At 35.1% G+C, this 13262-nt stretch overlaps 1 protein-coding gene across 1 annotated transcript in view; it reads right to left on the reverse strand.

Moving 5' to 3' along the window:
* Window positions 1-13262, reverse strand: part of GTF2A1 (general transcription factor IIA subunit 1) — a 47631-nt gene that overhangs the window by 12843 nt on the left and 21526 nt on the right. The window contains exons 6-8 of the mRNA XM_028505582.2: window positions 13109-13242; window positions 10674-10994; window positions 4881-4970 (exon numbers count right to left, since the gene is read on the reverse strand). Of these exons, the coding sequence (XP_028361383.1) occupies window positions 4881-4970; window positions 10674-10994; window positions 13109-13242 (545 nt within the window). The remainder of the gene's footprint in view (window positions 1-4880; window positions 4971-10673; window positions 10995-13108; window positions 13243-13262) is intronic.

The raw sequence follows: 13262 nt of genomic DNA on the forward strand, positions 1-13262 counted from the left end.
TGCCTCCATTTACAATTTTTAGTTATTTGCAATTCCAAGGACTTAGGGGGAAAAGAAGCTGTAAAATTTAATGAACTAAAATGACCTTTCTTCGTCTTCCACTAAGCCCCATTCATTATTAAAAGTCCAGTTCAAGCTCTCCCTCCCCTCTCTAAAAATAAATAAATAAAATCTTTAAAAAAGAAAAAAAAAAAGGAATGCACAAATGCTTACTATGTACACATAATTTGATGTCCCATTCCTAAAATTCCAGTCTAACTTCCCAGTGCAACTACTCTCCATGGCATATTCTTGAAAAATTATTCAGTGTTTGCTTTTATTAGTTAAAAGTTCGGGGTAAAGAACTGCAAATTATGTTATTCCTTTCTGGGACAACTTTTATAAGCTTTCACCCTTTACCCCTTTACTGAAATATACTTCCTCCAAACTTGTACTTACTGATCCTAGCTCTGCCTCTTGGGACTTAAATTTTTTTTAAAAGTCAAAGAACATTTCATGTATTTGAAAACAACTCTCATGCTCTTCCTCTAGATCAATGACTACAACTCTGAGTTTATTCAATTTTTCTTATCCATTAAAACAGAATAGAACACACACACAAATTAAAATAGTAGTCTGGAAAGAGAGTCTTACATTAACTGGTCTTCTAGCTCTGGTCTAAATATACTATGTAAACATTAAACTATGTTAAGATGAATGTCTAACAGACATTCCAAACTTAACATGTCCAAAACTGATCTCGTCTCCCGAACCTGATCCATCTTCAGACTCTTCCTTTTCAGTTGATGGCATCTCCATTCTTCTTTCTGGTTACTCATCAAAAGATCTTGGAGCCATTTTTTCATTGAATTTATTGGGGTCACATTGGTTCACAAAACCACACAGGCTTTAAGTGCACAACTCAATAAAACATCACCTGCACACTGCATTGTGCATAGTCATTCTTGATTTCTCTTTTCCTTCTCTATCACACATCTAAAGAAAGTCAAGAATTCCTGCTGATTCTTCTTCAAAACATACCCAAGAGCCAACTACTTTGCACCATTTCCAATATTATCATCCTAGCCTGAGTCAACATTATCTCTCACTTGGATTACTATAATATCCTTCCATCAGTCTCCTTGTTTCAACCTCTGCTTTCTCCACACACTCTAACTTTAACAAAGGAAAAGTAATCCTTTTAAAATTAAAATGTGACATCACATTTGTCTATCTGAAACCTTCCAATAGCTTCCCAATCCACACAAGAGCCCCTGTCCCCACAAAGTTCCACACCCTCTGCCCTCACTTACCCTGGATTAAGTCTACTACTATAGAACACCCCTCCCCACAGCCCAGCCACACTAGCTTTCTTGCTGCCACTCACACATAACAGGTAGCCTCTGCCACCAGATGATGATTGATTGGGTTAACCCTCCTTAAGTCTGTTTAAATGCCATATTCTCAAATGATCTAACATAACTATCCTATTTAAAACTGTAACCTGTCACTTTCCCCCTCTTTATTTTCTGTAACAATTATCAACTTCTAACAAGTTGTATTAATTGTTTTAGCATATGTCTCCCTCCACTGCAGTAAGTTTCCCAATGGCAGGGATTATTTTGTTTGCTCACTAGTGTGTCTGAAGCTCTTAGAACAGTGTCCTGGGACATTATAGACACTCAGTAAGTATTTGTTGCATGAAACAGGTATGAATAGATCTTGACTTCCTCTTTTCTTGTTTGGCACCTTGTAGAGCAAGTATTAACTCTCCTAAAATAGGTATACAAATTTATTTTCCAGCATGAACCAAGTGGATGCAACCTGAAAGACAATGGCATTATATAAACAAGAAAGTGGTAAGTAGCTAGGGAAAAGGAAATTCCACAGGTAAATACAAAAACTCATTGCATTCTGCGGCAACACAAGTTACAAAAATGCAAATGTAGAAAAATTTCATGGACCTAACAGTAGTCCATATATTCAGTATGAAGTCTTACTGGGTAATGAATAATAAATATTTGTATTTAAATAAAATCACAACATACAACCTGAAAAGCAATTATTGGCCCTAAGCTCTTCATGAAGGAATATCCTGAATGCAGGAAAAAGGACTCTTAAATTTCCTAACGACAAACATATTAAGTAAAATTACCTATATATGAGGCTGACGCCTCAATATCCAATGCCATCATACTTATCTACCCATACTTAAGGGAGAAATCTGCCTCTTATTGGGCTGAATCAGATTCTGATCTGATCAGCAACACAAACTTCATTATTCTTTCTATGATCACTTCCAGTACTGACTCATTACTGAAACTCTAAAATCTAGGCTTCAAAAATAAATTCCCAAACTTCAAGTTGGTTCAAAACATACTCAACCCCATTTTAACCAGTCATAGAACACCCTCCCCGCAAAATCAATCCCCTATCACTCCAATCTCCAGAATTCATTTAATTCTAAAACTTAGATTTCTGCAAACTTGAAAACTATTTATCATTCAACACTTATTTATCAACACTATTTATCATTCAAATAAATTAAAATATTATGTGTACAATTTTTACCGAAAGAGAATACATCCGTCCTCTTATAATATGAAAATACTAAAAAGTATATTTTTCAGTCAGGCTAAGGCAAAAGTCCCCCCTTGCCTGAAAAATCTGGTATCTTGTTATCATGAAATTGTGTTCTGGATAATCTGGTTTCAAGAGGTTCCCTTGAGACTTCTTGACAATGAAAGTTTATCGTTATCTCCTGTTTTAACCTAAATATTCTTCTCTACATGAATGCAACAAGAAATTACATCTATCACAATGTGCCTGGTATTGGGTGTTAAGAATACTCACTTGTAAGTCATAATCTACAAAAGTGAATGTTCTCATAACTCTGAATCAATGACCTCACTGAGTTTATTCTGTAATTTCACTGATACATAAATGGCTTGACTTTACCTTTTCTTTAGGAAATGACAAGATCCACTGTCTTGACATTTTCCCTATAGATCTGTTTGCAATAAGCATAGTTATCGATAATATTCATTCCTATAAAAGCAACACAAATTTCAGATTTTCATCATTACTGAAGGAAACTCATTCAGGGAATAAACTTTGTATGATCGTGACAACTGCTCCAGTGCCTGGCAAATGTAGGTGCTTATTAAATATTCATTTACAGAACAAGTAGTACTTACAAACAAAACCCAACTGCTTTTTTTAAAAGAATTTATTTATTTTTAGAGAGAGAGAAAGAGAGGGAGAGAAACATCAATGTGAAAATCAATCTGTTGCCTCTTGCATGCACCCCAACTGGGGACTGAACTGATAACCCAACTGCTGTTTTTAGAGCTTTCAGTATTTGCTAAAGACCTCTGCTACAAGTGAATTATAAATGAAATATAATTTGTAGATTTATTATAAATTTAATTATTGTAGTCAGAGAACAAATTTTAAGTTAACTATTTCAATAAATAACAAAAATCTCAACAGTGCCAATAACTACAACAAAAATACTTGGAAAGTAGCACCCTTTTTAAGAATTAAGAAGAAAAGGATTCAAGAGCTAATTCTCCTAGAACTTAGTTTAAAAATCCCTTAATGATACCAAACTATAGCAAAGGTAAATAATTTAAAAAATAATTTTCATTAAAAATGTATCTGTTAGTTACCAGTCTTATTTATTGCCCTAGTTCTCTCCTTAAGTAATTATAAAAGTTGCAGAGATCCAATTAAACCCTTTTTAGTTTTGAGGTAACTGAGGCTAAAGGAAAGATACGATTATCCCACTAAGTTATTACTGATATTAAAGGATAACTAAAAGGTAGTTGTTTAATTTGTTAACTAGTCAGGACTTAACAACTCTCCTCCCGATTTCATCAATAACTAATTTTTTAAATGTAAAGCTACACAGATTAATTTCTCATTTTATTAAAATAATCTACTAAACTATAACCATGTCTTCATTCACATTATTTATACTAAATAGACGCGTCTCCATAGAGGACATACAGATGGCCAATACACATTTGAAAACATGCTTGATGTCACTAATTATCAGAAAATGCAAATTAAACCTAAAATAAGGTATCTCACACTTGGCAAGGATATGGAAAAAGGGGAACCCTTCTGCACTATTGGTGAGAATGCAGACTGATGTAGCCACTGTGCAAAGCGGTATGGAGATACCTCAGAAAAGTAAAAGGATCTGCCTTTTGACACATCAATCCCATGTGTGGGAATATCCGAAGGAACCCAAAACACTAATTCAAAAGAACGTAAGCACCCCTATCTATCTACACTGCAGTATTACTTACAATCACCAAGATATGGAAGCAGCCCAAGCAGCCCAGTAAGTTAAGTGAATAAAACAACTATGGGGCATTTACACAATGGAATACTATTTGACCATAAAAAAGAAGAAAATTTTACCCTTTGCGACAGTATGGACAGACCTGGAGAACATTATGCTAAGTGAAACAAGCCACTCAGAGAAAGACAAAACCACATGATTTCACTCAAATGTGGAATCTAATGAACAAACTGAACTAACAAGGAAAATGGGGAGAAACTCACAGATGAGAGAGCTGCTGGAGAGACAGAACTAGCAGAGGGCGGAGAAACTCATAGATGAGACGGCTAGTGGACAGGAGACGTGAGGGGGAGAGGGACTAAGCAAAAAGGAAAAAGCATGCATGGGCAGGGACAACAGTGTGGTGATAGATGGAGTGAGGGCAATGTAAGGGGACTAAATGGTAATGGGAAAAAAAACGAATCAAGATTAAATTTTTTTAAAAAGGCACTAATCAGCTGCCCAAATATTTGAACAAGGCAGAAAGGATGTTTTAGAAAAGAAGCTAAAAACAAAAAAAATGCTGGAAATCTGATGATAAAATCCTTACCTTATCATACTGACATACAACAACATTTTCTGTATCAAAGAGTTCTTGTCCTTCCTCATCACTCACATCATCTTCACTGTTGAGGGGCTCCTATAAATAAAAAGGGAGAATTTATTTTTTATGCTTCATGCATTATTAGAAAAGGGCCCTTCTAATAATCAATGAAGATAAACACAATGACCTTGATGTTCTTTAAGAACCAAGGTCCTGATGATACACATATGTTTACCATAAACATACTGGCTGCACTGACTTAGCCAGGGTTACTGAAATTCCAACAAGAAATTAAATACATCAATTACAATAGTTAAGCTATGACCTATAAATCTGAAATGATGTTTAACTTTATTTCCTTTATTCTTTCAGAAGAGCACAGGAAGATAATTCTCAGCAATAACTGTGGAAGATGTCTAGACATAGACCTCTCTTAGGTTGGAAAATGGGAGCATTTAACGACATTATGGTCCCATGCACCACCAAAAGCTGCAGTGTAAAGGGGAAACAATGCTGAAGCAGTAGCAGAAAGTGCTAACACAGGCTAGCAGTCTGGCTTCTCTTAACATTAGGGACTAGGACTCTGACTACCAATTAGCATAATTCCACTGTGACGGTGATGGCTTACAGTATAATTAATTAAGCCATTAGATTTAAAGTGAATGTGCACTCAATGGGGTAGAATAGGGGAGCAGTCTCACCCAAAAAGAATCAAAAACCAACACCATAAAATAACCAATTATGTTAAACTTGACCACAACTGTAGCAGAAAATAAAAGGTATAACTCAGATTTCTAAATAAGATGTTATTAAGTCTGGGCCTGTACCTACTCACACATGTGTATGTATACATGTTCTTTAATTAAAAATAGATGATCAGCCCTGGCTGGTGTGGCTCAGTGGACTGAGCACTGGCCTGGGAACCAAAGGGTCGCAGGCCAGGTCCCCAGTAGAGGGTATGAGAGAGACAACCACACATTGGTATATCTATCTCTCCCTCCCTTCCCCTCTGTCTAAATATAAATAAAATTTTTTTAAAAAGGATGATCACCCATATAAATGTTAAAAATAAGTATAGAAGTAAAATTCACGTGATATAAAACTCACCATTTTAAAGTGTACAATTCAGTTGCAATTCATTACATGTGTAACCACCGCCGCTATCCAGTCCCAGAATCATCTCATCACCTTTACCATTAAGTGGACACTTCCCATACCCACCTCTTCACACCCCTGGCAACCACTAATCTATCTGGTTTCTGTCTCTCTAGATTTACCTACTCTTCTAGACACTTCATGTAAATAGAATGAGACAATACACATATACAATATGTGGTCTGGCTTCTTTAACTTAGCATAATGGTTAAGATTCATTCATATTGTAGCATATCCCAAAACTGTTCCCTTTCATAGCTAAATAATATTCCACTGCACAGACATACCAACTTTTGTTTTTCCATCCACCGATTCATGGGCATTTGGGTTGCTTACATCTTTAAGATTTTGTGAGCAGTGCAGTTATAAACATTCATACACAAGCTCTTGTTTTAACACCTGTTTCAATTCTCTTATACATAGGAGTGAAATTACTAGGTCACATGATTTAATTCCATGCTTAACTTTTTGAGCAACCACCAATTCATTTTCCATAGCAGCTACACCATTTTATATCCCCACCAACAATACAGACTTCCAATTTCTCCACATTCTCACCAATATTTTTTTATGATAGCCATTCTAGTAGATGTGAAGTATCTCTTTGCAGTTTTGATTTGCATTTCTCTAAGTGAATAATGATGTTAAGCATCTTTTCACATGCTTATTGGCTATTTGTATATCTTCTTTAAAGAAATGTCTATTAAGCCCTTTGTCCATTTTTGAATAGGTTGTTTTTTTGGTGAGTTTTAAGAGTTCTCAGTGTAGCCTGGATGTTAATCCCTTATCGCGTATGTGATTTGCAAATATCTTCGCCTATTTTGTAGATTGTGTTTCAGTTGGTATATATTGTCCTCTGAATATGAGTTCACCTTTATGTTTACTTTGATTGCTTGTGCTTTGGTGTCATATCTAAGAAACTAAAGCTAAGTCCAAAATAGTGAAGCTTTTACCCTGTTTTCTTCTAAGAGTTCTAGAGTTTTAGATGTTATATTTAGGTCTCTGATCCATTTTTAGTTAATTTTTGTATATGGTGTGAGGCATGGGTCCAACTTTATTCTTTTGCTCGTGTACGTTCAGTTGTCCAAGAACCATTTGTTGAAAAGACTATTCTTTCCCTACTGAATATCCCTGGCCCATGTAAACATTTTGTAACATGAGAGCATACAGAGCAGTGTTCTGCTCTGCACATAAAAAAGATATATTAAAGCTTAAGAATACACAACATTCGAAAGAGAAAGAGCTACACCAGGCAAATTCTAACTGAAATAAAGCTGGTATGGCCCTGTTAGTATCACACAAAACAAACTTTATGGCAAAAATAAAATAAAATTACTGAAGATAAAGTAGGATACTATTTAATCATAAGTGGTTCAGCTCACTGTGAAAAAAACAATTTTAAGCTTACGTGCACACATTTTCAGGGTCAAAATATAAAAAGCAAAAATGACACACACACAAAAAGAAGTAAATCTACCATTATAGTAAGAGGTTTGAACATATCTCTCTCACTCAGTGAAGTCAAGGATGGAGCAAGCACAGAAAATATATCAATAAGGATATAAACTATTCCCCCCACCCGAATACTGACAATATAACAGATATATATAATGGAACAAAACAAGCACAGAAAACATTCTCTTCAAATACATAGGAAGCATATGTAAGCACTGACCACATAAAGCAATTGTCAAACAATTTCAAAGGATGTACACATCACAGAGATTGTATTCTCTACAAATAAAACAGTGAAGTCAGAACAGAAATTAATAAAATAAGAAAAAACACACTAAAGAGAATAAACAAAGCTGTATGTTGATTCTTTGAAACAATATACAATCAACATACCTCTAGCAATATTAAAAAAGAAAAAAGGAACAAGAAAGCACAGACAGTAATATCAGGAATGAGAAAATAAAAAAAGAAATGACTACAAAATGACTCGACATAAAAAAGAAACAGTATACTTGAACAGAGTAAAGATTACTCCTAGAACCAGGTATTTTTAGCAGCATATTTAGCAAATATTCACAGAAGAATTAAGTATAATCTTAAGAAAAAAAAGAGTCAAATGTAGAGAGAACACTCCCCAAAAATCATTTTATAATACTACTGCTACCATAAACCTGAAAACCCAGTAAGTGTGAGAACAGAAAAATTGTAGATTGTATCATTCATAAATATACACGCAGAAGTCCTGAACAAAGGGAATTTGGCAATTCATAAAAAGGTTAATATATAATGATCAAGTTGTGCATGCCAGAAATACAAAACTGGTTCACAAATAGAAAACCAATTAATGAATGCAATTCATCATAATCAATAGATAAATAATAAAAAATCATCTGATTACCTAATAGCTACAGAAAATGTTTAATAAAATCAACTCATCTATAGTTTAGAAAATAAAGCAAAGCTCTTAGTTTGAATATAAGGGAACTTCCTTAACCTGATAAAGGAACCCCATAAAAATCCTGTAATAAACATTATACTTAAGAGTGAACCATAGCCCTGGCTGGGCGGTTCAGTTGGTTAGAGCGTCATCCTGATACACCAAGGTGGTGGGTTTGATCCCATCAGAGCACATATAAGCATCAACCAATGAATGCAGCAGAACAACAAAAAGTAATGTCTCTCTCTCTCTCTAAAAATCAATAAATTTAAAAAGACAAAAAAGTGATCCATAGAAAGTATTCCTTTCTGATTAACATAGGGGTGACTGCCCTGGCTGGTGGGGCTCAGTTGGTTGGAGCACTGTTCCATAAACCAAAAGGTTGAGGGTTCGGTCCCCGATCAGGGCACATATGAGGCAAATGACTGAAGTTTCTGTCACACTGATGTTTCTCTCCTCTACCTTCCCTCTTTAAAAATCAATAAGCATGTCCCCCGGTGAGGGGGAGAAAAGATAAGGGTGCCTGTTATCATCATTCCTAGTAAATATTATTCTGGAAGGTTAGCCAACAAGTCAAGAAAAATTATCGTTTTTCATTTGATTGTCTACAAAGAACACATGAATGAATTAAAAAGGATACACCTCATTAGTAATCAAGAAAATGCAAATTAAAACCAAAATGAAACACTATTTTCTACCTATCAGACGGGCAAAATAAGAAGTCTGACACAACACTGAGTATGGTGAAGGCATGTAGACATATGTACCATTATATAATGAATTGTAGGAGTTATTAGTAGAATAGTTTGGCATTTTATTGTAAAGTTGAGGATGTTCATACCTTAGGATCCAACAATTCAGTGTTCGGGTATAAAACCTAGATAAACTCTTGCTGTGTGTCCCCAGAAGACACACACGAGAACATTTTAAAACTTTACAGTGAACAAGAAGACACAACTCTAATGCCCATCACATGAAAAGTGGATAAATTATGGTATATTCAACAGTGAAAATAATTACAGGTACGTGAAACAGCTTAGATGAACCTCAGGGAAAAAAACTTTCAGAATAATACATACTTATTCCACTTATGTTATAAATTGGTATGCAAAAGTAAACAATATGCTGTTTAGAAATATACAAGTAAATGCACATGGTAAAACGTAAGGCACATTAACGATAGACACAAAATTTATGAGCATGGTTACTCCGATGGTAAAAGGCACAGGACTAGGGAGAGGCACCCGGGGGACTTTAATTAAGAAATGGAATTTTTTTTAACTAGATATGAACACTGAGGTGTTTCTATTTTAAAATATTTTTATTCATTTGTATCTATTAAATATTTAATTTAAAAGTATATTAAAAATATTACTTAGGTAATTTAGAAGAACTTTGTATTAAGACAACCAAGAAAGTTACATCTTAGGTTGCAGAAGGCAATTAACAATTAAAATTGTGGAACACAAGTAACTAAGCTGACACACAGAAAAAAAAGATTTACATGCTTCCAATGAATAATTAAAAATGGCTCTGGATTGAGCGCGGGCTGAGAACCAAAGTGTCGCAGGTTCAATTCCCAGTCAGGGCACATGCCTGGGTTTCAGGCCACGGCCCCCAGCAACTGCACATTGATGTTTCTCTCTCTCTCTTTCTTCCTCCCTTCCCTCTCTAAAAATAAATAAACAAAATCTTTAAAAAAAATAATTAAAAATGAGTAAGAAAGGATGTTCAACTGAGGATAGACACTAAAAGTAGATAAGGTTGTCAAAGGAAATGGTATGGAACATGGATAAAAAGAAGGTTCTAAAAAAAACCTGCCATATTTAGTTTTTTCCTAGAATATCCTCTCTTCCCAAATGTTGCTGTCCCTTTTTAATTACTGAAGCAAAAGATTAACCACATCTATCTGTTCTTCCAATGTCTTACGATTAAGCTAAATCATGAATGCACAAGCTAAAGAAATAGAATCACTTGCACTATCTCCATCACCTCTATAAATATAATTTAGTATACATTTTTATTAACAGCTATATGAACAATATTTTATGAAGGTAAACAAACTAGAAAAATCTAAAAACCTTACTACGTTAGAACAATCTAACTTTATATTTGAAATCCTACATTGTATGGTACCCTAACAGCCTCTGAAATATAGGATGTAATTCAAATTGGGCACCAAGTAAAAAAAGAAATGATTGAGTAACTTCTCAAGTTTTGTTGTTTTGTTTTGTTTTTTACCAGAAACTTACCTCTTCTACCTGCCCATCTTCAGCTCCATCTTTCTCTTTGTCTTCCTCCTCATCATCATCATAGTCTTCTTCTTCATCTTCATCTTCTTCAGATGATGTATCCCCAGTTCCATCAACTTGTAACACCAATGGAGCTTGCTGTTGAGCAGGCTGGGCCTGTGGCTGCTGCTGGCCAGTTGCAGTTATCTGTGCTTGTGCTGGTGTAGGTGCTGCCACTGTTGTAGGTATAACTTGAGTCTTATTTCCTGTAAATAAGATTTGCTGAGGCTGGATAATGACACCTGTCTGTGGAGAAATCCCTCCAGGAAGAGGAGCCAGTACCTAAGGCAAAGGAAAACCAAATATTAGAAACTAGTTAAAAGGATCAAGTAGTTCAGTTTCATTACCTGGTACACAGAAACAGGCCTGAATGCTGAAGGAACACCAAAAATGGCCATCTCATACAACTTAAAACTATCAAAGCAAAAGAAATGTTTAACTATTGTACTGATTCACTAAATTTCCATTTTACCATTCAAATTTCTAAGAAAAAAAAAAAGACTTTCTAAAGAGAACTCCTCCATTTGTCCAGCATATGCTATGTATATGCTAGACTGCAGGCCAAGTTATGCAAATTAGTAGTTTTTTTTTTAATGTATGGGGAAGTTTAGTAATTTTCCAGACTGTATTCACCAAAAAGCAAAATTTGAACCTAGGCTATCTAATTCTGCTCTTATTTTAATGCTACACTGCCTCCCTATGAGGAACACGGCACTGAAAATCCGAACTTCTAAGTTCTAGTTTTATGTAAGATAATGCATACAGATGTAGCAGAAGCAAACTGTTTAACGTCTCTTGGCTTTGGTCACCTTACTGTTAGACTAGGATCAAGGGCATTCAACACTGGCTACAAGTTATAACCACCTGGTTGCTTAAAAAACACTGACACATAGGGTCAACTCCTAATGTGCTAATTTAATTGGTGGTAAGATGAAATCTTTTCACCTTATCTAAAGCTCCCCATCCGATTCTAATCATGCATCCACAACTGAGAACCACCAGATCAGATGATTTCTAAAGTTCCTCCTAACATCTGTATTCTAGGGTTCTAGGGTAAACCACAACTTAAAAAAATTAACAAATATTAATCATGTTAAAATAAACATACTTGTAACTATAGTTAATAAATAAAAGGCAGATAATAAAAAGCATTGAATGGCAATTACTTGCCGTTAGGTTCAAAGAATGCAAAAATAATGAAATAGTATTTCCTGTAAGTTTACAGATTAGTGGTGCAATGGACAAAAAAAAAAAAAAAAAACCCTCAAAAAGAGAGAAGATGCAATAGAAATATGACAACAGTGTTAGGAGAACACAGAACAGATTACGAAGTTCAGCTTGGGGAACAAGGCATGGTCAAGGAAGCCTTCCTCGTAGATAATACTTGACTGTGTATTTGTGCTTTGGGAGATTAGCCAGGCTTTTCTGTTTGGTTTGTTTGGTGGGAAGTAACAGGCATCACTAGAAGGAAGGCCAAAGGCAGCATTCTAAACTGAAAAATAACATCAACTGAAACCCAGAAGTAACAGCAGGACAAAATTTGGAAAGCTATAAATAGGCTGGATTAACGCTCCCCTCTGATCTGACCTCTATCATGGTACTTTTAGTATTGACACTATGTGTTTATTGTCTCTTTTTTAAAGTATCTACATTCCTTAAGATAATAACCATTTCTCTTTCATCTTTGTCCTAACAGTAATACCAGGAACACAAAAATACCAGGTATTTTTTAACAGCAGCTGAAGCAGCTAACAACTGCAAGTGTGGGAAAAATTAAACCTGAGATCAAAACACAAGATAAAAAAAAAATCTTATAAACCATGCTGAGGAGTTTGTACTTTTCCCAATAGACAATGAAAAGCCATTAAAAGATTTTAAGACTTTTTTTTAGAACAATGACTATAAATATAAAGTAGTAGGGTCAGATTAGGAGGGCACAAGATTGGAGGCAGAGAAATTAAGAGGATAATACAGTATTTTAAGTGAGAAATTATGAGAGCATGAACTAAATAAATAACAGCCTGAGAAAACTAGTTCCAAATATCAAGGACCTATAAATATGTTAAATCTGCAGTCTCAAAAAAGGAACTACAAAGAATTGATACTTCAGATATTGGAGGTAAAGGAAAGAAAGGATTCCACACACCTCCCTCCAGGAAATAACACAGTATCGTGAAACTAGATTCATGCCTGCCTTGTTCACTTTTGTATCTCCAGTCCTTCGCAGAAACCTTAATATATAGCCACAGAGTAAATGCTTGTTGAATGTATGCTGAATAACTAGCTTAGGAGGCTGGCTGGAGACTAGTGAGTAGGGCTAACATCAATTAAGTCTTAAACATATTGAATGTAAATCAAGGTGTGAGTTATACAAGGGTTTATAATGATTCTTTTACCTGCTGTATAACAGGAGCCTGCACTCCACCAGGCTGCATTTGTGGTATAACCTGTTGCTGTAGAACCACTGACTGCTGAGGCTGAAAGATATACTGAGCACCATTGGCTGCTCTGACCACTTGAAGAAGCTGGCCTAAAACAAAAAGGATGTAT

The sequence above is a fragment of the Phyllostomus discolor genome, chromosome 1 (genome assembly GCF_004126475.2).
Source record: "Phyllostomus discolor isolate MPI-MPIP mPhyDis1 chromosome 1, mPhyDis1.pri.v3, whole genome shotgun sequence".
Lineage (NCBI taxonomy): Eukaryota > Metazoa > Chordata > Mammalia > Chiroptera > Phyllostomidae > Phyllostomus > Phyllostomus discolor.